At 41.4% G+C, this 25,637-nt stretch overlaps 2 protein-coding genes and 1 long non-coding RNA gene across 5 annotated transcripts in view; 2 read left to right on the top strand and 1 right to left on the bottom strand.

Moving 5' to 3' along the window:
- The window catches only part of LOC126428024 (uncharacterized protein K02A2.6-like), a 54,716-nt gene extending 52,397 nt beyond the window's left edge, over positions 1 to 2,319 (top strand). Inside the window, exon 3 of the mRNA XM_050089903.1 lies at positions 2,286 to 2,319. Within this exon, the coding sequence (XP_049945860.1) occupies positions 2,286 to 2,319 (34 nt within the window). The remainder of the gene's footprint in view (positions 1 to 2,285) is intronic.
- Positions 2,320 to 6,030: 3,711 nt separating this feature from the next.
- Positions 6,031 to 15,427, bottom strand: LOC126428176 (uncharacterized). 2 transcript variants are annotated; one of them, XR_007576786.1, is made up of 3 exons: positions 15,271 to 15,427; positions 7,032 to 7,137; positions 6,031 to 6,953 (listed from the first exon to the last, which is right to left on the bottom strand). It is a non-coding gene; the product is annotated as an uncharacterized LOC126428176 (long non-coding RNA). The 2 variants fall into 2 exon arrangements; XR_007576787.1 differs by having other exon boundaries at positions 15,224 to 15,405.
- LOC126428173 (heat shock 70 kDa protein cognate 4) lies at positions 15,280 to 20,301 on the top strand. 2 transcript variants are annotated; one of them, XM_050090087.1, is made up of 5 exons: positions 15,280 to 15,907; positions 16,209 to 16,419; positions 16,501 to 16,859; positions 18,594 to 19,352; positions 19,446 to 20,301. In XM_050090087.1, exons 2-5 carry the CDS (start codon positions 16,212 to 16,214, stop codon positions 20,085 to 20,087), a joined length of 1,968 nt encoding a protein of 655 aa, XP_049946044.1. In that variant the 5' UTR covers positions 15,280 to 15,907; positions 16,209 to 16,211; the 3' UTR covers positions 20,088 to 20,301. The 2 variants fall into 2 exon arrangements, with proteins under 2 accessions (XP_049946044.1, XP_049946043.1); XM_050090086.1 differs by having other exon boundaries at positions 15,751 to 15,907; positions 16,501 to 16,865.
- Positions 20,302 to 25,637: the final 5,336 nt, after the last annotated feature.

Raw genomic sequence — 25,637 nt, 5'->3', positions numbered from 1 at the left:
GTCGGCGTGTGTGTGTACGCGTGCCTTCCTTTCTTTCGGCTACCCGTCACTGTGGACTGGCTGCCTTGTCAGCCCACTTCACAAACCGTCATCGAACCCATCGTTCTACCATTCCTAGACCGGCAAGGGAACTTGCTGTTCCAACAGGACAATGCACGTCCGCATGTATCCCGTGCCACCCAACGTGCTCTAGAAGGTGTAAGTCAACTACCCTGGCCAGCAAGATCTCCGGATCTGTCCCCCATTGAGCATGTTTGGGACTGGATGAAGCGTCGTCTCACGCGGTCTGCACGTCCAGCACGAACGCTGGTCCAACTGAGGCGCCAGGTGGAAATGGCATGGCAAGCCGTTCCACAGAACTACATCCAGCATCTCTACGATCGTCTCCATGGGAGAATAGCAGCCTGCATTGCTGCGAAAGGTGGATATACACTGTACTAGTGCTGACATTGTGCATGCTCTGTTGCCTTTGTCTATGTGCCTGTGGGTCTGTCAGTGTGATCATGTGATGTATCTGACCCCAGGATTGTGTCAATAAAGTTTCCCCTTCCTGGGACAATGAATTCACGGTGTTCTTATTTCAATTTCCAGGAGTGTATTTTGTTAAGTAATAACTTTCTAATTTACTCGATTAAATTTAGTTGGCACGAGCACAGATAGTATTAATCGATATAGGGAGAGTTTGTTGTTAATAATATAGATAGATTAAGTTCCTACGATTTGTATGTTTTTTTGTTATAATACGTACGCCTTGACTTGCTCCGTATCCCTGAGGATCCTTCCCATTCAGAGAATTACAGAACACACGGACGAACGAACGAACGACTGTGTGGACACCATGTACAGCAGATCGACAAAAATATCGAAACACGACTCGTTATTACGCCTAACACATTTTGTGAAACAGTTTCCAGTCATCTCAGAATGGATAATTACTGGTGCTGTATGGTTTTGAGGGAATCTTTGAACCATTCTTCCTGCAAAATAGTGGCAAGTTCAGGTGGTGACTAGTAATCGTGCACCCTTCTCTCTAAAGTAGACCCGAAGAGTCAATAACATTGAGATCTGGTGACTGTGGCGTCCAGGGGAGATGTGGCAATCCACCTTCTCGGTAACAAAACTGGTACCGGCCTACGCGAGCAATGCGAACAGGGGCCTCGTCTTCTCGGAACGCGGCACCGTCGTCGACGAACAGACGTAGCACAATGCGGTGGGCCCGATCGGCTAGGAGGGACACACGAGCACGGGCAGTAATGCCACCTTTTCAGAATTAACCGGAATACAGTGACGTGGCTACTCAAATCACCACCGAACCCTGCCACGTTTCACCCTTCGCGGCAAGTAGCCCGTGCCGTAAGCCCGGAACGCCGTAAATGAGACGTGAACTCGGTCACCAGTTGGAAACAGTGTGAAACAAGATCTGTCCGACTAAATGACTTTCTTCCGCTGCTCCGTATACAGAGTTTTACGTTTTGGGCATCCCATTTTCCTGTCAGGGGCATTTATGTCACCGACGAGTGGTTTTCGAATTCCAGCTCGCACTGCAGTCCTCGACGACAGGATTCCGGCTTGTGAGATTCAGTTCTGTGGTGAGTTTTGCAGCTGTCGTCCTTTTATGTTTTATCACAATCTTCTCCAATGACCATCTGTATTGTGACTTAGTGGATAATGTTTTCCTCCTTCCCCTGTACGCGATACAAATCTTCGATACAGTGCCTCTCCCAGTACTGAGCACTTCGGCTACCTCACCGACAAATGCACCCGCGTACTAGCGGCGTCAATTTGCCCACACTTAAATTCACTCAGTTCTGAATTAATGCACTCACAGCTACACAGAATACTCGTCTGACCACAACTGACACTTGCAACATATTGAGAACATCAGACAGGTGTCATTTGTTCTCAAATACAACAGTGTAACCCGCAGGCTCGGCTAGGATCTTCATTTATGTTAAATCGTGTGTTTTTCACAGTGTTTCCACCCCCCCCCCCCCCCCCGCCCCCTTGTAATATGCTTGAAACTGATATCTGCACAATGAAGTTTCCTTCACCCACGAAGTGTGTCCCACAAATATGGCAATGTGAAATTTTAGTGAATGGAAACAGGAAAAAGTCTGTCAACATCTTCATCTTCGGTTTTTTGCAATTCGAGTGACAATTAGTTTATAAGTTTTAATACATTCTGTAACATAGGACTGTCACTTCAAATAAGCAGTATAAATTCTTAGCAATTTAGAAAACTATTTGATTTATTGATTTTTAATACACATTATTTTTTAATGCAGTACATGTGTTTTATCCAACACTAGTGAGTGCTAAGTGTGTATAAACTGAATGTAGTTACTTATGCTTTTCATCATTCCTGCCACTACTACTGTTTGAATCTTGGGTAACATTTATGTCCATCCTATTTACTTCTTACTTGATAATCCTACAAATCATTTTTGCTTTATTCTCCAAGTACTTTTATTATTTTGTTTACCGATAAACTATACGATTTTATAATACTCAACTGAGACTCTGAGACAATTCGAGAACATTTTCCCCTATGTGCGACCCCCCCCCCCTCCCCTTTTCCCTCATAGACTTTCACTCGTATCAGTTTTGGTGCTAACTGTGACGCACACCGAGTACAAATTCCACCCTCAGCTTGCAGCTCGGCATCCCAAGCGGCCACTGCTAACTGTGAAATCTCCTGTACAAGCTTGTTTTAGCAGGATGTACAGTCAATTATTAATTACAGCTTGTCATCAATCCTTGGTGTTATCTAAAATTACTCCCAGACTGCAGTCAGTTTCAATGTCTTTTGTATTGAGGGAAAACGGGATTAAAACATTGTAGTGAATTTATTTAAAAATGTGATAGTTATTTTCTCACATCATTTCATCACATTTGTTCCTTCTCCGGATTCTGTTTAAATGTCGTAATTCGGTCACAGGACCGACGACCTCACTGCTCGGTCCCCTCCCTAAAATTGACCGACTGACCTGACCGGGTCATTGCTTCCGACTCTGTTGTACATTACATTTCTCATTATCTAAATCCGACTCATCAGATTCTTTTATTGTCAATACCTGACCGTCATAACCACATAAACCGTTTATTAATGTTACGTGAAAGTTCTCGTAAAATGCAAATACTTTAGGGTTAAAGGAGAGCCCTCACCGAAAAGCAGAAGCGTCAATTTGTCGATACGCACACACGAAAGGAAGAAAACTCGACAGTTATCTTTCGACGAGCTAGACTAAAATGCCCACACGGCACCGTGGGGGGCCGTCAAAAGATAACTCCGAAAACTAGCGTTCCTCCGTGTGTGCCTGTCGACAGCTCACCACTTCCACTTTTCTGTGAGTGGCATCCTAAAGAATAAACTGTTTATTACTATTCTGAGCCTCGTACTTCTAGCAGTATTCGGTACAAGTGGAAAATGATCGCCAGCACGCTTTCGATCAGTTGTGCTCTGTGGCACAATCTTCTGGGGCATTCCAGCTAAAGTGAGAAGTGTTTATCCCGGAGAAGTGTGCAATAAGAATGTCGCACAAAGTCGACAACCTAACATCTCGCAGAAGCCTCTTCGTGAACGTGAGAGTTTTGACACTTACGTACCGATGCGTATACGGCCTAATGGTACTTTTGTTAATGACACGAGTGAATGGAGGATGAACTCGGCAGTTCACAGCCACAATACTACACACGGAAACAATGTCCGTACAGACTACGCATCCCCCCGAACGGGTCTAAATGGGGGGAGTCTGTAGGTCGCTCTGTCATTTTACCCCGACCGTGTCCTCGGGATCCGACAGCCTTGAGACTTTACTGTCTACGTCACAGAATTATATGCGACGTTGCGGGCACCGGAGCAGATGAGACGTGTTTTGCAAATTCCTCGTCTGTTCCGATCCCCTGGGTGCCCTTCACAGTCTCCGACGCTTCTAGCCGGCAGATAAAGTAGTCGGTACGTCCGGGAGCCCTCCTCCGGCTAGAAAGGCTGAGGAAGGCGGTCTCTTTCTGCTGGGTGCCAGGGCACACGGGCATTGCAGATGTAGCTGTTTCGCAATCCTCAGTTAGTTCAGAAACGCACCCCCCCGCGTGCTGTCGAGCTACAGAGTCACACGTCAGTGGGATGACGAGTGGCCGGAAGTGACAGACGACGAGCTCCGTCTAGTTAACACCAAAGTGCGGCTGTGGCGTACTTCCTTCCAGCCGGAGACACACGAGGTTCTCCTTACTCGTCTTTACGTAGGCCACAGTTCTCCGACGCACGGCTTCTCGATCTGGCGAGAGGACCCTCTGACGTGTGGCGTACAGATAACTGTGTGCCACCTTTTACTAGATTGTGTTTCATTTTCGGACCAGATGGCAGTGGCACATTTGCTGACTGATTTGCTCTCTATTTTAAATGACTTTCAGATTAATGTGGTTAGGGTTTTAAAGTTTTGTGAATTGTCCAACATCTTTCCTACAGCTTTAGGGAGACGGTCTTAATGTGTTAATGGGGTGACTGGCTCACTCAACCCTGTTGTCTGCAAGTGGCCTGCCAGTCACATTTCTCTGTACTGTCTTTTAGATCCTCTGTTGTTTTAATCCCCGGTATAGCACCTCTGACCCTTTCTCTCTCATCTTAAGGCACGTGAGACAGAGTGTTTCTGTGGGTCGATGCAAGTGAGGTGGGACTAAACGTATGAGCACCATTTTGTAGGCTTCATCCCCATTCTGCACAACAATTTTATAAATGTCTAGATACACTCCTGGAAATGGAAAAAAGAACACATTGACACCGGTGTGTCAGACCCACCATACCGGACACTGCGAGAGGGCTGTACAAGCAATGATCACACGCACGGCACAGCGGACACACCAGGAACCGCGGTGTTGGCCGTCGAATGGCGCTAGCTGCGCAGCATTTGTGCACCGCCGCCGTCTGTGTCAGCCAGTTTGCCGTGGCATACGGAGCTCCATCGCAGTCTTTAACACTGGTAGCATGCCGCGACAACGTGGACGTGAACCGTATGTGCAGTTGACGGACTTTGAGCGAGGGCGTATAGTGGGCATGCGGGAGGCCGGGTGGACGTACCGCCGAATTGCTCAACACGTGGGACGTGAGGTCTCCACAGTACATCGATGTTGTCGCCAGTGGTCGGCGGAAGGTGCACGTGCCCGTCGACCTGGGACCGGACCGCAGCGACGCACGGATGCACGCCAAGACCGTAGGATCCTACGCAGTGCCGTAGGGGACCGCACCGCCACTTCCCAGCAAATTAGGGACACTGTTGCTCCTGGGGTATCGGCGACGACCATTCGCAAACGTTTGCATGAAGCTGGGCTACGGTCCCGCACACCGTTAGGCCGTCTTCCGCTCACGCCCCAACATCGTGCAGCCCGCCTCCAGTGGTGTCGCGACAGGCGTGAATGGAGGGACGAATGGAGACGTGTCGTCTTCAGCGATGAGAGTCGCTTCTGCCTTGGTGCCAATGATGGTCGTATGCGTGTTTGGCGCCGTGCAGGTGAGCGCCACAATCAGGACTGCATACGACCGAGGCACACAGGGCCAACACCCGGCATCATGGTGTGGGGAGCGATCTCCTACACTGGCCGTACACCACTGGTGATCGTCGAGGGGACACTGAATAGTGCACGGTACATCCAAACCGTCATCGAACCCATCGTTCTACCATTCCTAGACCGGCAAGGGAACTTGCTGTTCCAACAGGACAATGCACGTCCGCATGTATCCCGTGCCACCCAACGTGCTCTAGAAGGTGTAAGTCAACTACCCTGGCCAGCAAGATCTCCGGATCTGTCCCCCATTGAGCATATTTGGGACTGGATGAAGCGTCATCTCACGCGGTCTGCACGTCCAGCACGAACGCTGGTGCAACTGAGGCGCCAGGTGGAAATGGCATGGCAAGCCGTTCCACAGGACTACATCCAGCATCTCTACGATCGTCTCCATGGGAGAATAGCAGCCTGCATTGCTGCGAAAGGTGGATCTACACTGTACTAGTGCCGACATTGTGCATGCTCTGTTGCCTGTGTCTATGTGCCTGTGGTTCTGTCAGTGTGATCATGTGATGTATCTGACCCCAGGAATGTGTCAATAAAGTTTCCCCTTCCTGGGACAATGAATTCACGGTGTTCTTATTTCAATTTCCAGGAGTGTAGTTTGTAACAGGCAATGCCTGTGTGCATTCAATTCTTAGGTGTACGATTATTTTATGGGCGTTGAAGGAACAAAACACAGACACAGTTTTTAAACGGCTGAAAAGAGCTGTAACAATAATAGTCAGGTTAACTGTAAAGAGCTATTTACAAAAAATTGGGCATAGTTGCTGCACCAATTGTGTACATCTGCTAGTCTGTGGTGCATTCCAAGGCAAACATTATCCAGTATTTCATTAACAGTTCTGTACTTAATCCTGGAACAAGAGGCAGTTTGGACTTACATTTATCAAAAACAAAACACCCAAAATAGCATTTTGTAGCAGGGAATTAAAATCTATAATAAATCACCAAAGGGAATGAAAAAGATTAGTAAAATACATCTGTTTAAAAAAGCCAGCTAAACATTTGTCATAAGTAATGCATACTACACAGTTAAAGATTTCTTAGAGGGCTTAGAGCAGCAGAGAGAAATGAAAGGGGATAACTACCACGTCACATTTCAGTTTGTGATCACAGTTTATTGCTTTCACGAGAAAATAATGTGTCAAGAAGTAATGTCTTGTCATTCTCTCGAGTTCGAGCTCTCACTCTTCATAGGTGTATGCTGACTTAATTTTTCACGTGGACTGAGGAGCATAGATGAATATGTAAGAGCACGGATTCTGCTTTCTGAACTGACTGGAATTCGTGCAAGGAGCACAGCAGCGTCTTCACAGTCTGGGAGTCTCCGGCACGTGACCTCGACGCGTCCGGCGACGAAGAACAGAACTGTGTTACGTATTACGAGTTACCTGAAACAAAATGCGAGTAAATCGAGGCACGACGTACGATAGGGACTGACCGAATGGGCCAGTGCAGCTGTTACTGACCTCGTATTTGACAGTATGACATTACAGTCCAGCCATTCCAATTCTGATTTTCCCAAATCAGTAAAGCAAATGTGAGGACAGTTCCTCAATCCGCGAGCAGCCGCACCTACGTACAAAGTGCATTAACCACAAATAACGTTATATACATTAAATGTATACGCAACTGCGGATCTGGACAGCCGTCATTTGTATATTGGAATGACAACAATGAAAATTTGTGCCAGAACAGAGGCACTGCAATATCGTACAAATGACACAGTCTTACACTAGTCCATTGCCATTTTAAAACTGCAAGACCTACCTATTCCTTCGACATTGATTCGGCTAACAAACTGATAAGCTGTGGTGTCATATGTCGAAGTGACCGGAGAAAAAAAAAAAAACAGTGAGCTACATGAGACAAAACGTTCCACATAAGAAAATGACCCACATTATGAGGTAGCAGCATGATTCCAAATGAAGTAGTTGTCTACAAAATAATTAGTAATTGAATAAGCATTTGGCAGGATCTGATGCAGCTACACTGTTTAGGGCTCCGAAGGGGCCACTGCTGTGGGATAACAGAGTGATACAATCAAAGTTTATTTTATTATTGTTTAATTAAACAGTGATTTAGCTCATATAACATAAGTTTATTTTATTTTTGTTTAATTAAACTGCGATTTTGTTCCCACGTATTCACCTCGGTAACATAAAGACGGCTATTCTTTACACGTGTACGAAGTATGCCACACGTCTGCTCACGTTACAATAATCGGTGCAGCTGCTCGAGGGTCAATCGAGACCACAGCCAACTGCTCTTTCCTGTCCTCGTAAAGATTATTATATATTCTGCCTGTTGTATATTTTGAGCTATCGATTTGTACTCTATTATTACACTGTGAGACACTTCTTGGATGAATAAAATTAACCATAAATAACAATAATTTATATGCTGGTACACAAGTCTATAATAGGATGCCAGTGCACTTTAAGGAGGAGACTGAAAATCCCCAAATATTTAAACACAAAGTATAAGTATACCTCACTAGCCATTCCTACGATATACTGAATATTTGAGCTCAGGAATGTAAGTGCTACGTAACTCGTAATGTTTGTACCAGATGGATCTTGATTTTCCAGTGTATAACAGCTAATAGTTGCTTCCATAAAGACACAAAATATTTTGTTTGAATTACCCACACACATTATGAAAATGAATGTATATATATGTATGTTCCACATCTCCTAAACCAATGGACCAATTTCAACCAAACTTGGTACACATACCAGTTACTGTCCGCCTGCCTGGAAAGAATTACTAGTGGGAGAGGGGGGAGTAGGGGAGTCAGAGGGTAGATACCACACCTACCTAAAAACGGGGCACAGGTGGGCGTGAAACTGCAGTGAAGACCGTGACATCACCGAGACCCGTCCCGCAAAGCGATGAAAGGAAAAATGTGTAACACTTACTACATTCTTGCTGTTCGTGCAGTAAAACTACCACGTGAAGCACAATATTTTAATTTATTACTTCTTTAGGCCCACTACTAACTGTATTTGTAACATATTGTGCCGGCAGTAGTCAAACGTACCTATAAAATTATATCATTGTACGACATATAATTCAGGAAATACGATGTCGTTCACAATGGGCTGCACATAAAGCAAATTGCAGGACAAAATTCAATAGAGGTACAGGTGTGTATAAAACATGTGAAATATTTAAAATATATCTGAAACATTTGTGACACGTCCACCCCCGGTAGCCGAGTGGTCAGTGCGACAGAATGTAAATCGTAAGGGGCCGGGTTCGATTCCGGGTCGGATTGGAGATTTTCTCCTGTCAGGGACTGGATGTCGTGTTGTCCTAATCGTCACCATTTCATCCCCATAGACATGGAAGTCACCGAAATGGCATCAGATCAAAAGACTTGCACCCGGCAAACGGTCTACGCGAAGGGAGGCCCTAGTTACGTGACATTCACATTTTATTTGTGACATATATTACAATTATATGTGAAATAAATTTGACGTGTGTACATCGGCGAAGTCACAAGTAAAAATTTCATCATAAACCCGTGGAATGATATCAGCAAAATGTGGTACACGTGTTAGTTACAATCTGGAAAGAAATACTTTACGGAGAGGAGCCCTCGGGCTCCTATCGGGTCGGGGGTGGTAACATGCAGAGAGAAGGAGAGGTGGAGATGGGCAGACAGTGTGGGAGCGGTAAATGAGCAGAGAGGGTGCTATATACAGGGGGTTTCAAAATGGATATACCGGTTTTAAGGTGTTCTAGCATTTATTGCATTCAACTTACAATTGTAAATAATACACCAAATTAAAGAGCAACTCAAACAGTTTTGTTTGTGTACTGGTGCACGATGGGAAGAGTATGGAATGACATGGTGAATGAGTGCAAGTGTTTCACACTTAGCACCGAGGAATATCCCCGCGGAAAGTTTATGCGCCTCTCTTCTTCAGTGCATCAACTGTATAACTGATGTTTCTTATCTCGATGTTCTACACCTATTGCCCGTGCCTCAATGGGAAGAAGACATCTTTATCTGGGTACAAGATGGCGCGCCGCCTCACTGGCATAACTCAGTATGCGACTGGTTAAACGACGTATCCGACCAGTGGATTGGGTGCAAGGGGCCGGTTGACACAGCACTTCATGCACGACCTCCACGTTCACACACGATCGGACGCGATCATGTGTATGTGCCTTTGATACCAGCTGATCTGTCTGTCTTCAGAAACAGTGTTATTGCGACAGTTACTCCAGACACATTGATCAAGGTTTCAGAACAATTCACCTATTGACTCTACGTGTGATCGGTGTTCACACTGAATAATTGGAAGAAAAACTTTTAGTGTTTCTCTTTCATTTGGTGTATTATTTATACAGGGTGAAAAATATTTAAACTGTCAAACTCTGGGAGGTTGTAGGGGACATCAAAACAAATATTTTCCCCTAATGTCATTTTTTCCTATGAACATTATTTAAACCGGTGGAGGCCGTATTATGGTCTTCAGTTGTTAGAGGCCGTATTACGATCTTCAGTTGCTGTAGGGCGTATTACGCACTTCAGTTGTAGGCAACTGCTGTCCACCAGTGTAGTAGTGCATTGTCTCCGTTTACTAATGGAGCGATACACCTGGAGTGAGTACATTGATACGGTTGGTGTGTACTACGTAGCGAACCACAATGGACGAGCTGCACAGCAGGTTTATCAACAACAATATCCTAATCGCCGTATCCTGCATCATACGACCTTTGCTGCTGTGTGCCAACATCTGCGTGACTCTGGGCCATTTAGCAGATTACCTGGACAGGGACACCGCCGCACGGTAAGAACGCTGCAATTTGAGGAAGCTGTCTTGCAGCATGTGGAGCGGGATCCTTCAATCAGCACTCGTGCAATTGCATGTAACGTGGGGACCAATGTAACAACAGTCCTTCCAGAGCAATTGTTACGTCCATTTCACTTACAGCATGTCCACAACCTGGAACCAGTTGATTATCCACCAAGAGCACAGTTTTCACAGTGGTACCTGGAACAGTGTGAAATGCATCCTACATTTCCAACCTCTGTGTTGTTTACCGATGAAGCAACATTCGGGTTTGATAGAGTCTTCAACATGCACAATTTGCATGTCTGGAGTGAGAATAACCCACATGCCACAGTTACTAGCGCTCATCAAGTGCGGCTCTTCGTTAAATGTGTGGGTCGGTGTTGTTGGGAACTGTTTAATTGGGCCGTATCTGCTACCCAGGCCATTAAACGGAAGGCACTATTACAATTTTCTCGCTAGAGCATTGCCACAATTGCTGGAAGACATCCCACTCCCTACAAGACAACGCATGTGGTTCCAACATGACGGGGTGCCGGCACATTTCAGTCGTCGTGTGCGTCGATTCCTGGACCGACGGTTCCCAGAAACGTGGACTGGCAGAGGTGGTCCTGTACCGTGGCCTGCTCGATCCCCAGATATGTTCCCTCTGGACTTTTTGTGTGGGGAGAGAAGCGCAACCTTGTTTACGCAACTCCTGTTGCATTAGAGGAGGATCTGGTTGCCCGGATAGTAGCAGCAGCAGGAACAATTCAGGATACTCCTGGGGTTTTTGCCCGTGTCAGACAGAACATGATCCAACAGTGTAACCTTTGTTTACGTGTCAAAAGAGGCATTTCTGAAAATCTACTGTAATTGAAATTGGATTGTGTTAATGTGTTGTCTCTTGGTCATAAAAAATCGGAAAAGTGTTTGTCGTTTTAATTAATTCGCCGCCACAGAAATCTTCCTCTACCGGTTTAAATACTCCTCATAGGAAAAAATATTTGTTTTGATGTCCCCCCTACAACCTCCCAGAGTTTGTCGGTTTAAATACATTTCACCCTGTAATTGTAAGGTGAATGTAATATGTGCTACAAAGCCTTAAAATCCATATATTCATTTTGAAACATCCTGTATACCTGGACAATGCCGTGTACTCAGCTTGTTACATAAGAGCCGTAGCTGAGTAGTGTAGGAGGAGGAGGAGTAGTGGCAGCTCATTAAAGTTACCTTAAAGTACATATCATAATTATCAATTCAAATAGGTAAGTGTTAGTTATAATTTGATGTTAGTACACTTTTCTGAAGTAGCTAACAGTGTCTGGCTCCATTTGTTACTGTATTACACGACTCGTTACAGATCCCTGAACACTATTCTACATGATGGAAGTGACCAAACACAGTGTGTGAATGAACATCAAGTTGCATGACAAACTGTAAGCTGCTCCATAACTGACTTGATAAGTAAGTTCACAGGATAGAGGAATGCAAGAGAATCTCATTTCTGATACAGCTACACCAACTGGAATTTAAAAATCAAGTTCTTAATGCTTTCACTTAATTTCCTTTAAGTTTTCCGCAGTTGACGTTAGCAACTTGTCAGTGCCTGGATTAATACAACAGAGATGACATCAGTTCCGTTGTAGCTTAACTGTACAAAGAAATACACAAATGGCAATTTTCTGGTTCAACCACTCTTTAAATGTAGCCCACTAGGTATACACGTTACGGTGGTCACGCCATCGCCCTCAAATGGGTTTCATTTTGTTTGTCATGGATACCATTTGTGGCATACACATGTGATAAGCAGTGAAGTCACAATTGCTTTCCACACAATAGATAGGCTAAAATCTGGGGCAGGAAGGGGAGCTGAGGGGGGCACATGATCACTGCAATGAACTAACTTACGTGTGACTGAGCTACTTAGTTTCATGTTCCATAGAAAGTTGTAATGTCATTTCACATTCACATCACCAGTTTGTAAATCTGGCTATGTACTGAACAGTTATCCTACCCACCATCTTTAAAACATTACAATAGGAATTCTTTTATAAAATAGGAGTTGTCAAGGAAGATTGGTTGACTGGAGAAGGGACCAAACTACGGGGTCATCAGTCACTCTGACCTGAGATTAACTAAAACCGATAAAATCCCACATTAAAAGGAGGAACTACAACATCCATAGAATGATAAAAACTATTGACAGGGAAGGAAGGAAAAGGCAAGAAGACGAGGTGGGGGAAAGGAACTGACTAATGACAGGGGCATGAAAGAACTCAGGAGACAAGAGAGATGCTCAGGATATAACAGACCCCATGAGGAAAGGAGTGGGAAGGTAGATGGCCAGTGTGAACCACCAAGCCCAGTTGAAGCCAATCCAGACGGGATGAAGGGGGGAGCACGAAAGCCTGCCATCCCCTCCACTCACCGATAAGGTGGAAGGAGTTGTCAAGGAAGAACTTTTCAGTTTGTTTTCAAATATTACTTTGGTAAGGTCATTTTATATCACAAGATAAGTCAGCAAAAATTTTAGTTGCAGCATTGTACACCCATTTTTGTGTTAAGTACAACCTTAATGTGGAGTAATGAATGTCATTTATTCTTCTGGAATTGCAATTATGCACATCATTGTTCATTTTGAACTGCAGCGGATTATTGACAAAAATTTCAAGAGGGAATAAATATACTGTGGAGTAGTAGTAAAAAAGCCCAACTCAAACAGATGTCTACTAGAGGATTGTGGGCAAGCACCACATTCGTACAGCATGTTTTTGAGCAATTAAGATCTTTCTTAAGGCTGTTACCACAATCATTATTTTGTATGACATTACTGAATGAAAATGTTAATTTGCTGATTTGTCTCTCCCCTAGAGTTACACTGATTCTAAGTACAAATGTGGCAGAACTAAGTTGCTTTAGGAGCTCTAAAATGTGCTTTAAGAAGCTGGTGTTATTCATGGATGGTGAACAAGTCTTAGCCACACACAAGCAACCCATAACGGCTAATGTATTACAAAGCACAAAAATTCCCCATGTTGCTTGGCGAAAAGGGACTAATGACTTGATAATGCTGTTCCACGGTACCGTCACTGTCAGACTTATCATCTGCCAGTCACTTTATAAAACAAACAGGTTTTCATGGGCATTTGTATTATAGAATACTGGTGCTGCGGATTATTATTATTATTATTATTTTCCGCCACACTAAGTATTGTTCGCAAGAAAAAGTTATCTAAGGGGCACGCAAGGAAATAAAATTAGTGTGGCAATGTGAAAATACAATCAACTGAACGCTGTATTATTAAACAACATATCGCCACAGTAAATACGATGGCCTAAATGGAACAGCAAACCCGTTGACATTGGCACACATAACCATAAGAAGTGGTCTAATTCAGCCTTGGTACAACGAGCTCTGGCGGCATAAATAAAGCATTACACTTTTGATGTAAATAACAGAATTAGGAACAAGATGCCTTGTAGCATGGAGAACCAAGGCGATTCATCCAACTTCGTATAACGTGGGGGGCGTAGACGCTTCGGAAAGCAAGCAGTTTCCTCATTCCTTACAGGTGTAAAATACGATAGTAGATGTCATCAATTGTATATGGTTTATATGACGTCTAAAAATCAATGAATACGTGCACGTGCAACATGTAAAAACTAGAAACTTTATGACCGCTTATAGGGCTATTTCACGTTTCAGCGTCACTTCTGAACAGGGAGTAGGTACACGCGACTAAAAAGAAACTTCTAAATGTTCAGCTTGTACTCAAAGTCGGGAAGTGAATGTAAAATGACTCGTTCGATATGAAACATATATCGTGCAAACCCATGGAACACGAAACTATATAGTATTGTTAACACACAGTCGCGGTATTGGTATACAGGTATTACGTTTTAAACCGTTTACATCATATACGCTAACGTTAGTGTTTAAGTAACACCACACGTACTTTCACATAATGTTTTATATTTACAAATTTTCGACAATTACATTTTCTGTCGGCACCTTGTTCCTATAACCTTTAAAGAAGTCAGAACGTGGGCGGGAACATTCATACCTAGCCAGAATCAATATTCTGTTATCTCTTTTACGGCTGTAAAAGCGAAACAAAGTACAAACTTCCACATTAACCGATGCAACGCCCGTGTAAGAGTTAAGCACTTATTACGACCTGGAAGTTAAGCAGCACAAATAGTTGTCGCAAACCGTTTACCGCGTATCCAAGTTACTATTAACACAGTCTAATAAAACTTAATACCCCAAGAAATGATATCACCCTTTGCACGTTATAATGGGCTAGTGGATTAGAATTAATTTCCTGACAGAGAAAACGAGAGCTGTAATCAGGATGTGATGCACAGCTCGCTTTGGTTATATCCTTTACTAGGCATCAGTTACTGCTAAGTTTCCGTTGTATTACTGTTCAGATTATTGAATTTATGTAAAATAACGCTTCCTTCCAGTAGTACATTTTTTTATTCTTAATATTTGGGATTAACGGGTGACGCTGTACGCTTAACACGTTTCATCAACTCATTGCGATGAGTCAGCTAGGTTCTAACCTACGTCACTTGTGATTACTGCGACCTTGCCGTAACTTTCCTTATATTGATCCGTGTTCACGTCATGCTTCAACTGTTACGATATCAGGGCGGTTCATACTGATTGCAACACAAACTTATTACTAACGTTCTCCGAATCCACAAATACCATGCTCTATAACAAGATTTAACGTTTTTACTGTAATTTTATCTCAGCGTTTACGGAACTTCTGTTTCGGCATTGTGACTTTACATTGCCACGACGCAACTAAATCTATTACTATTAAGTACAAAGCTATCAAATAAATGGTATAACGGCTTACATGCATTTTACCTCCTTTTCGTAAAATCTATACAGAACTTTACTTACAAAACTATTTCTTAACTTAATTATACACTTCAATGACTGAAAGCAGGCAGAATATACTTTGCAACATATTTATTTATCCCTTTATTTTCTTTCAACGACGACATCGAGCAATTTATCCAGGACCCCCACCCCGCCCATATATGACCTATTCCTTCAAAGAAACTTCGCGGCGGCTATCGATCCTCGTTGATGCACGAAACCTCCAGAATATTCCTGCGCCATCTACCAACACCCAGTTTACAGCTTTGCCGCCATTGCGGTGAAATTTTAGAATTTAAGACATAATTTTTGGAATGCTTAAAACGTAGTGTCAAGTTTGAAAAACGTGAATGACGGTAAACTGAAGTATTTTGTGACATATATTCGTTGTTAGGATTTACTGGCGTTCAGTTGTTGGTGGTAACTACTTTACTTCTGCGCAACAACATGTAAACCACGTGCACGCGACCTCCGCGCGCTACTCTGAGCAGTCGTCACGTCATTGGTGGATTCTCGGAGAAGGTTCTGGAACTTGGTGCAAAAGCAGTCAATAAAACCGACAGCGGAGGAACCCAGCGCCGATTTGGAATCAGAACAGCGGAGAGTGTGCACGTGTGTTATTTATTGAAGTTGTGCCTGCAATATACGCTAACGAAAGGTAAGATGTTTCTTCATACTTTCTAGCGTATGTTGTAGATAGATTTTATTGTGTATGAAATTTGATTTTAGTTCTTTATATTTTATTAGCTAGTATCTAATGGTGAAGTTTACGTAATATCCAGAATGGTTATGGTGTTCAGTTGTGCACCATTTAGAATGGTTTCGTAATCACTTCTCCTAAACGTGAAAGCTTTAAAACATTGTTTAATTAACGTTCGTACTTGCGAATTGTTCTAAAAGTGAGTAAAAATACCTAAACCTTTAATTGAACTAGACGTTAATTGTTCCCATTATTTCAGAAAATGGCTGTAAAAGCACCTGCAGTGGGAATTGATCTAGGTACCACCTACTCCTGTGTTGGAGTGTTCCAGCATGGGAAAGTGGAAATCATCGCCAATGATCAAGGGAATCGTACAACACCTAGCTACGTCGCATTTACGGACACGGAGCGACTCATTGGCGATGCTGCTAAAAATCAGGTGGCCATGAACCCAAGTAACACTATTTTTGGTAAGTAGATAGATCCTTATTTGTCACGTGTATTTTCGTTTGCTTTTGAAATTTGTTAAAAAAATGTTTTTTTTTTTTAAGATGCAAAGCGTCTTATTGGGCGCCGTTTCGACGACCAGGCTGTACAAAGCGATATGAAGCATTGGCCTTTCAAAGTCATAAATGATGGTGGCAAACCAAAGATTCAGGTTCAGTACAAAGGCGAAACGAAGACTTTCTTCCCTGAGGAGGTTAGCTCAATGGTCCTGACAAAAATGAAGGAAACTGCAGAGGCGTACCTTGGAAAAAATGTCAGCAATGCTGTGATTACGGTTCCTGCCTACTTCAATGATTCGCAAAGGCAAGCCACTAAGGATGCGGGAGCCATTGCGGGACTTAATGTGCTGCGAATTATTAATGAACCAACAGCGGCTGCAATTGCCTATGGTCTCGATAAGAAGGTAAGTGTAAGTAATCGCTTTCTAACTTCTCTTAACAGTAAGCGTGGTTGACTAAGTTTGAAGTTTAAGGTTTCTTCCCCCTTACCTGTAATCTTCAACTGGAAACTAATTTAACCACACCCATTTTTCCCGTACTTAAATTCAAGTAGCTTCACCTTTCATCGAAGGCAGTGAAAGTTTACAATTTAGCCAACCTAACTTGAATTGCTGAAATACTATCGCCCTACTGTTACATTGGAAAGATCATGCTTTGTGAGATATCTTACAACAAAAATGTCATACCATCTACCATAGTGAAATGCCAGTGCATTTCAAACAATCCCATTTCAAGTGGTTTTTTATTATTTTTTTTACCAAAACTTCTAAAAATTTGGCCACTACCCTACTTCATCACTTAGCTACAAAAGCTATAGAATACCAACTAATCCGTATTCTAAATAGGCTTATTTTAAACATTTGAAGCTAGATTGCAATAATTCTGGAGAAAAGTATCATGGCTTAATTAAGAGAATTGTTAAAAATATGCTGAATGTTGATAGGACCAGAGTCCATACTACAGAAAAAGACTGATTCCAAGAAGTACCTGAAACTGCCAAATAACCCAACAGTTTTAATATGGATGAAAGATCACCATCCTCCACCGCCTCTTCTATTATAGGATAATTAAGGTGGCCAGAAATTTGTTTTTGTAGTGAACTTTAAACTGTCTTCTTCCTATTGCATAAGTGGACAATTGTCTATTCTGAAAATTGTTGCCACTGCAATAAGCAATCAATGGTTTATTTACTGTTTGGTATGGTCAAGGCATTTGTTCACACATCTACGGAACATAAGGGAGCAATTCTTGTGGAAAATGGGAATTCTCAAGAGCTAGACTTCATATGGGAAATGTAATGTCATAACCCTCAATTGTGCACTTTTAACCTACAATTTAAATTTGTTATAAATGTAAATATTTTTTAAATTCCAAAGTGTAATAGTACTACATACATATACTTACTGCCTTTAACTGCTGTAAGGTTAAACTGAAAGTCATAGTGGTGTGTGCAGCTGCTGCTGATGCTACCAAACTCATCTAGTTTTAAGTAACAAGACTGTTCTATAGTTCAAAATTTTGGTAAAACATTGGTAAAGAATTCTAGAGTTCCTTCTACATTTTGAACTTCCCAGCTAATCTTGATCATGTTCAGTGTTAAAATGAATGTTTGTTATGTTCAGGATTCCACTTAAAAACACCATTCCCTCTGTTACTTTAAAGGAAAGTACCCCACTCAAATTTAAACTATTGTTGAAAATAGTTTAATAACATTGTTAACAAAACTGGAACCTGCTAATACAACTGTTTCTGTTTAAAAAGTTTTACTTAACAGCCCTAAACTTGCCATATAGTGTTACAAATGTATTATGATGTAAATCTAAAAAAAATATTGGGCAGTACTATGGATCTGTTTACTACCTTTACTATTTCTTTGCTTTACCAACTCAATTACCACCTTCAAACATAACCTACACTTCATACTACCGAATCCTCTGTACGTGCAGTATTTTTAGCATATGCACTGCTGTATACAAAACAGCAGTGCAGCCATAGTTCATATTTTCTGATTCCCAAGAAAAGTACTTGTAATCCTTCCCATAGAGATGGGATTTCAGTATTGAGATGAAATAACTAATATTAACTGTAACAATAGTTAAGTAAACGTCTCTTAAACTGTTGGTCTTTCCTTTCCACAGGGTCATGGTGAAAGAAATGTGCTTATCTTTGACTTGGGTGGTGGTACATTTGATGTGTCAATTCTGACAATTGAAGATGGTATTTTTGAAGTGAAAGCCACAGCAGGAGACACTCATTTAGGAGGTGAAGACTTCGATAACCGCATGGTTAACCATTTTGTGCAAGAATTTAAGAGGAAGTACAAAAAAGACCTTACTACCAACAAAAGAGCACTGCGTAGGTTGAGAACTGCCTGTGAAAGAGCAAAACGTACACTTTCTTCGTCAACTCAAGCCAGCATTGAAATAGATTCCCTCTACGAGGGTATTGACTTTTATACATCTATAACAAGAGCAAGGTTTGAAGAGCTCAATGCTGACTTGTTCAGGTCAACTATGGAACCTGTGGAGAAAGCACTCCGTGATGCGAAGATGGACAAGGCTCAAATTCATGACATCGTGTTGGTTGGTGGGTCAACTCGTATTCCAAAAGTACAAAAGTTGCTTCAAGACTTCTTCAATGGCAAAGAACTGAACAAATCAATTAACCCAGATGAGGCAGTTGCATATGGAGCAGCTGTACAAGCAGCAATATTGGCAGGTGACAAGTCTGAAGAAGTGCAGGACTTGCTACTGCTCGATGTTACACCACTATCACTTGGTATAGAGACTGCAGGTGGTGTGATGACAACTCTTATCAAACGAAATACCACCATCCCAACAAAGCAAACCCAGACATTCACAACATATTCGGACAACCAACCTGGTGTGCTCATTCAGGTAAGAATATAGAAAAATCTTTTGAATATTTGTTTAATCATACTTATTGTTAAATTACCTTGAATTTGTGACTTACCTGATTCATTGTTTCAGGTGTATGAAGGTGAGCGTGCCATGACAAAGGACAACAATCTTTTGGGTAAATTCGAATTGACAGGAATTCCACCTGCCCCACGAGGTGTGCCTCAAATTGAAGTCACTTTTGATATTGATGCTAATGGTATCCTGAATGTAACTGCTGTGGAGAAATCAACTGGCAAGGAGAACAAAATCACAATTACAAATGACAAGGGCCGTTTGAGCAAGGAAGAAATAGAGCGCATGGTCAATGAAGCTGAACGTTACCGTGCTGAAGATGAGAAGCAGAAGGCAACTATTGCAGCGAAAAATGGACTCGAGTCTTACTGCTTCAACATGAAGTCTACTGTGGAAGACGAAAAGTTGAAAGACAAGATCTCAGACTCAGACAAGCAAACTATCTTGGACAAGTGCAATGAAGTTATCCGTTGGCTCGATGCCAACCAGCTGGCTGAGAAGGAAGAATTTGAGGAGAAGCAGAAGGAACTCGAGCAGATCTGCAATCCCATCATCACCAAATTGTACCAGGGTGCAGGAGGAGCTCCTGGAGGAATGCCTGGTGGTTTCCCTGGTGGATTCCCAGGTGCTGGTGGAGCTGCTGCTGGTGGTGGTGCAGGAGCTGGTGGTGCTGGGCCAACTATTGAAGAGGTTGACTAAATGTGAAAGTGTCAAAAGGTTAATCTGTCCAGTCCAGTGCAGTTTTCAGTTCAAGCTTCAAGATTTTTTGTTAACTTGAAGTGTGCAGCAACATGTTACAGACAGAACTTCAATATAGCTCAAAAATCTTGTTTCGTTACAAATGTTTTCCATTTCAAATCCATGTAAATTGTTGTTTGGCTTTAATTAAAGAGCTGTTCAGAAGAAAATGAAATTTTCATTTTTGCAAATGAAACCTTGACCATATACTTAGAATTGGTTTGGTACAGTTTTTCAGACAACTCATGATGGGAAACATGAACAATCTTTATAATGTTGTGTATTATGTAAAGTGAAAGTTAAAAATGTGTTCATGAGAGGTAGTAGAAATGTTTAAGTTAAACATGTAATTATTCAAAGAAGGAAGAACTTTAACATGCATAGGTGAAAAATGTGAAGGTATTTTTCTTTGAAATAGGTGAGATAGGTAAATTTGCAACCATTTAGGCTTTGTGGATGTTCAATCAATGCAATAACTGCAGAGGCATTGGCCTTGAATAGACTTGTTTTAATCAACTGGGGGAGGGGGGTGACAGTATGAATTCAATGGCACTTTGGATTTTTAATTGTGCATTTTATAAGACGCACATTAAAGAACTACCTCCTGTGTGGTGGGGTGAGATTGCCATTTGGAATAAAAAGGCATACTGACATAAATCCTTTAATAGTATGTGTAGTTGGAATCTTAATAGGTCCAGTGGTATGGACAAAGATCTGTGGAATGGTTGGTATTTTGATCCCTTTACAAGCAAGGACTTAATGTGAATTATACATTAGGCAGCTATAAAGTGCCATTTGAGGGAGAGTTAAATATGGCTTATAATTGACTCAAATCAGTCTTGAGTGTTATAAATAGTAAGTTTTTAAGCAGAATTTAAGAGAAATCTCAATCCCCAGTTCTTTATTGGTAATATTTTTTCCTGGCACAGCAGCTCTAAGCAAAGTAAAAGGAAAAAGTTCCTAAACATGTACATATAGACTAGCAAGATATTGCTCACTTCAGATGTGTGGCTCCAGTAAGCAACTGACAGTAAGATTTGTCAAATGTAAGGCTACCACCATTAGTATAGGAAATGGGTTCAGATTGTGTTGTGTGTGTTAAAGAACTGAACAAGACAACACTGTGGGAAACTTTTGTCACCCAGTTTAAAGAATGTAGTAATGTGCTTTGTTATATTGAATAATTTTACATGTTAAAGTGCCCATATTTCATGCTAAAATTTGGCATTTGCAGTCATTGCAACAATTATGCTTGCACACAGCTTGTAGAAATTGACAGGTAGTCAACTGCAGGTGCCACTATCTGTTGAAATAGTGACTGAGTATGTGTGCTATCCCATATGAATCAATTTCTGTTGTGAAGTGTGTCGGGCAATGCTAGTTAACAAGTACTTGGATTAACATGGTCAGCATTTTGGAAGCAGTCATCAGAAATCTACAGACAGTAAGTGTAATTTGCGCAGCTGCTTACATCAGATGTCAACTCAAATTGCCCCAAAATCGAACTGAAAGTGCTACAATAGTGGGTCTACTGTGTCTGTGTAGTTATATTTACATTGAAACAATAGAATATCGTAACGCTTAAACATATGTGGTCTTACTAGAAGTGGTTTGCCCTTCTAGTTGAAAATTTGTTCACCTAAACATTAATAATGACACATAGCTTATAGTAGAATGTGAGTCACGGTAATGGTAGGAATTTTTCATGCTCTCAAAATAGTCGTAGATAGTACAGAAAAAAAAGTGGAAATCGAATACTGAAATTCTGCTTTATTGTGTAACACTATATGAATGAGACATTGCAAGTTGATCTGGTGTGAAATTACCCTTTTCTCCGCCAGTGCTAGGAGGGTGTTAAAAGTTTTATTAAATCATATTTTTTAATGTTCTCTGAGAAAAAAATGCACTTTAAGAAAGTTCACAAGTACATAATGTATTATTCTGTACCTTTGTTGGAAGATTTAGCGTAGTGTAAACGGTGATCATGAACTTAAAATTGTGTCCTATCGACCACCACTCACTTTCGGATGTAACTGATAACATAAAGAACCTCAGCCCGCTCGTTTGTACGCTCTCCAAAAATACTGTCACTTAGGTGGAGACTTGAATCATTTAACAATCAGATGAGATACAGTTTTGTAAGTGGTAGATGTGACAAACATCCTGAAAGGCTTTCTAAAAGCTACTTAGTAATAGCTTATAAGACACCATCTATCTTGAAACTAATATCAATGACCATGGGACAGTTGTAGCATGAGGGCAATGCGTGAAGCCTTCAATGACTGCTGTAGCAGAAGCTTATTGCAAGACCTTCCACAAAGTTAGAAATTCTGGTCATACGTAAAATAAGTGACATAATTAGTGCCCAGACACTTCTGGGTAACTTCGAAACAAATTCAGAATAGAGCAAAAGCAGAAATATTGTATTCCATTATCAAATGTTTCTTCACGAGAGAAGGTAAAGGAATGCTGCCTCAGTTTAATTCTCATACCACTGTAAAGATGAGTGATTTAGTTATCAATTAGTGCCATTAAGGAACAACAAAAATAATTTAAAGGCCTACAACTTGATGGAATTGCTTTCAGATTCTATACGGAATGTGTAGCTGAGCAAGTCCAATTTTAACCATATAATAACGTAGATCCCTCAAACAAAAAACTGTGCGTAGTATTTGAAAGGGAGCACGCACACCTACCAGAAGAATAATAAAACTGCAATCCACTGTACCTGAAATCCATTTGTTGTAGAATCTTGAAACATTTGCTGAGCTCAAAACATTATGAGGTGTGCCCTACAGAATAACCTCTAACATGCCAACCAGCACGGATTCCAAAAACATTGGTCATGCAAAACTCTCACATCACATACTGAAACCCATGGATCAAAACAAGCAAGTAGATTAATTATTTCTTGAGTTTGAAAAGCATCTGATACAGTACTGTCCCAATGTTTATTATTGGAAATATGATCAAATGGTGTATCAAATGAATTGTGGGACTGGATTGAAGATTGGTTGGTAGGGAGGGGACAGTATGTTACCTCGAAGAACACCGAATGGTGTAGAAGTAAGTTCAAGTGTGCTGGGATCCTTGCTGTTTATGTAGTATATTTTTGACCTGGTAGTATTAAAGAGTAACCTCAGAATTTATGTTGATTTTTAAGTTATGTTTGAAGAAATATTGCCTGAAAAAAGATATACAAATATCCACTCAAATCTAGGTAAGATTTGCAGTGTTACGTGGCTTTATGCTTAATTACAGACTTACTATTTTATCAGTTGATTGTTTTCACCACGTAACGCCCGCTGTTTATGTCCTCCTTCGTTGCTGAGCGATGTATCACTTTTCGTTCTGACACCGCGACTCTTCCTTTCCTACATCTTTACTACTTTTATCTATATAAATGATGAACTATTGGTTTTTCCATGTAACAACTTTTTAATAACTGGAAGTATTACAGGCATCGGGTCCCACCTAATGTATCACCCGCCTATATGTTTTATGTGAACCTTTCAAGACTTGATCGATCTGTTTACAAACAGAAAGCAGAATATCTCTTCCTTCGGCGTTGTCCAACAACGACCTAGGAAGCTCGACACCCTCGTGGCCGAGGCTCTTCTACGGCTCGCGGTAGTTTGCAACATTCATTTTATTCCTTGCTGCTACATCAAACTTTCGTGGTGATTGTTGGGCAACGTCTTCCACATTATCTGCAACATAAATGAACTTTCTTCCCACAGTATTTCTGAAAACCCAAAAACAAACTTAAAGAACATAATAATAATAACTGTTCTTACAATTGTTCGTATAAGTCTTGGTCAATTTAATGAGGGGTGGGACAGGCCTAAGCCTTGTGACACCACAGATTCATAGAGGGGGAAACGTTGACAACTTGCTTTAGATGTTCGAAACTATAAAACTGAGCACTTAACAAAATACCATAAGATTGTATCAGATGACTTCAATCTGAATGAGAAACAAGCAGAGTCAGTTGACCTGGATGTAAGTATTGTAGGTACACTAGTTGACAGGATACTAAGAAAATGAAGTCACTCCACAAAGGAGTCTGCTTACAAAACACTTGCACACCTCATCTTATGTCTTTTGGACCCATTTCCCATATGACTGACAGGAAATATATACAAGGAAGGCAGCATGAATGGTCACAACTGTGTTTGACTTAGGCTACATGAGAATGTCAAGGAAATAACTAACAACCTGGATTAGCAGATACTACACTTTAAAAGCCTACTGAAAAAGTGTCAAGAATCATACTAAGTGAGAAATTGGAAAATATACTACAGCGGACAATGAAGGCAAGGTTAGATTAATTGCAGTGTAGATTGAGTCGTTTAAACAGTTGCTCTTCTCAAGCTCTCGTTGTGGATAGAACGGGAAGAAACTCTTAACGTGTGGTACACTTGAAGTATCCTCTGGCATGCAATTTAGAGTGGTTTGCCTATTATGGATGTGTGTGTAGAAAGTTTTGTGTGTCGGTGTTAAAAAGAAGAACAAGTTATCACAAAATATCGATACTAAATGTTATATTCTCATCCTCCAGTTTCTAATCTTCATCCACATTTTGTGTTCAGTAGATCCTTTCGAGAACACAACCTTTACGGATGAGTAATGAGCCGTGGTATACAGTAATAAGATAAATAGCTGTCAGAACTATGATTGCAGATTGCATTATCAATTAACTATTAGCAACTTGCAGTGCTCTACGTGTGATTTATGTGAACATAATGTAAATGACATAAATGTCCCAACTTCGAAAAGAAGTTGCTGCTTCTGTAGTTATGTTCATCGACTAGAAAAGGGATAATCAGGTGATTTATAGATTTGCTAGCCAATATTATTCAATTTAATTTTTGTAATTTGCCAGTATTCCTCTGTATAGTATTCTTGGAGCAAAATTTAGGACCCGACTTTGACTCTAGACCTGGAGGCAAAGTTTAAATATGTATGCCCATACTGCCAGTCGTAGGAAATTCTAGGAAAAGTGTAGCTCTCGTATAAGGGTATAGAGTACAGAATACTCTTGTGACCCATTCTCGAGTACTGATCGAATCTTTGGCATCCGCACCAGGTCAGATTAATTGAAGAAATTCAGAGGTGTGTTTGATACTGGTAGGTTTGCTCACCGTGCAAGTGAATGTGACAGAAATGCTCCTTGAACTAAAAAGGTAATCCCCGAAGGAAAGAAGACATCATTTTCATGAAACACTATTGAGAATGTTTAGATAAGTGTCATATGTGATAGTCTGCAAAATGATCCTACTGCCACTGACATTCATTTTGTGTAAGGACTGTGAAGATGGCATAAGATAAATTTGGGCTCATACAGAAGCATATAGACAGTCATTTCTCATTCACTCCATTTGCAAGTGGAACAGAAAGGGGAATGACCAGCATGCACCTTATGGTGGTTTGAAAAGTATGTGTGCAAATGTGCATAACGATATTATGAATGTTTTGTACTGTGTTTATTGTGTAAATCTCAGCTCACCT

This window comes from Schistocerca serialis, chromosome 12 (genome assembly GCF_023864345.2).
Source record: "Schistocerca serialis cubense isolate TAMUIC-IGC-003099 chromosome 12, iqSchSeri2.2, whole genome shotgun sequence".
In the NCBI taxonomy this organism is placed as follows: domain Eukaryota; kingdom Metazoa; phylum Arthropoda; class Insecta; order Orthoptera; family Acrididae; genus Schistocerca; species Schistocerca serialis.
The sequence above is the reverse complement of the archived record's forward strand: the minus strand, read 5'-3'. Positions and strand labels throughout refer to the sequence as shown.

Excerpts from the sequence above, each read along its gene's own strand:
- LOC126428173 (XM_050090086.1), top strand. The coding sequence starts at position 16,212 with ATGGCTGTAAAAGCACCTGCAGTGGGAATTGATCTAGGTACCACCTAC. Across the intron at positions 16,420-16,500 it reads CCCAAGTAACACTATTTTTG|ATGCAAAGCGTCTTATTGGG; the intron begins GTAAGTAGATAG and ends TTTTTTTTTAAG. Across the intron at positions 19,353-19,445 it reads AACCTGGTGTGCTCATTCAG|GTGTATGAAGGTGAGCGTGC; the intron begins GTAAGAATATAG and ends TCATTGTTTCAG.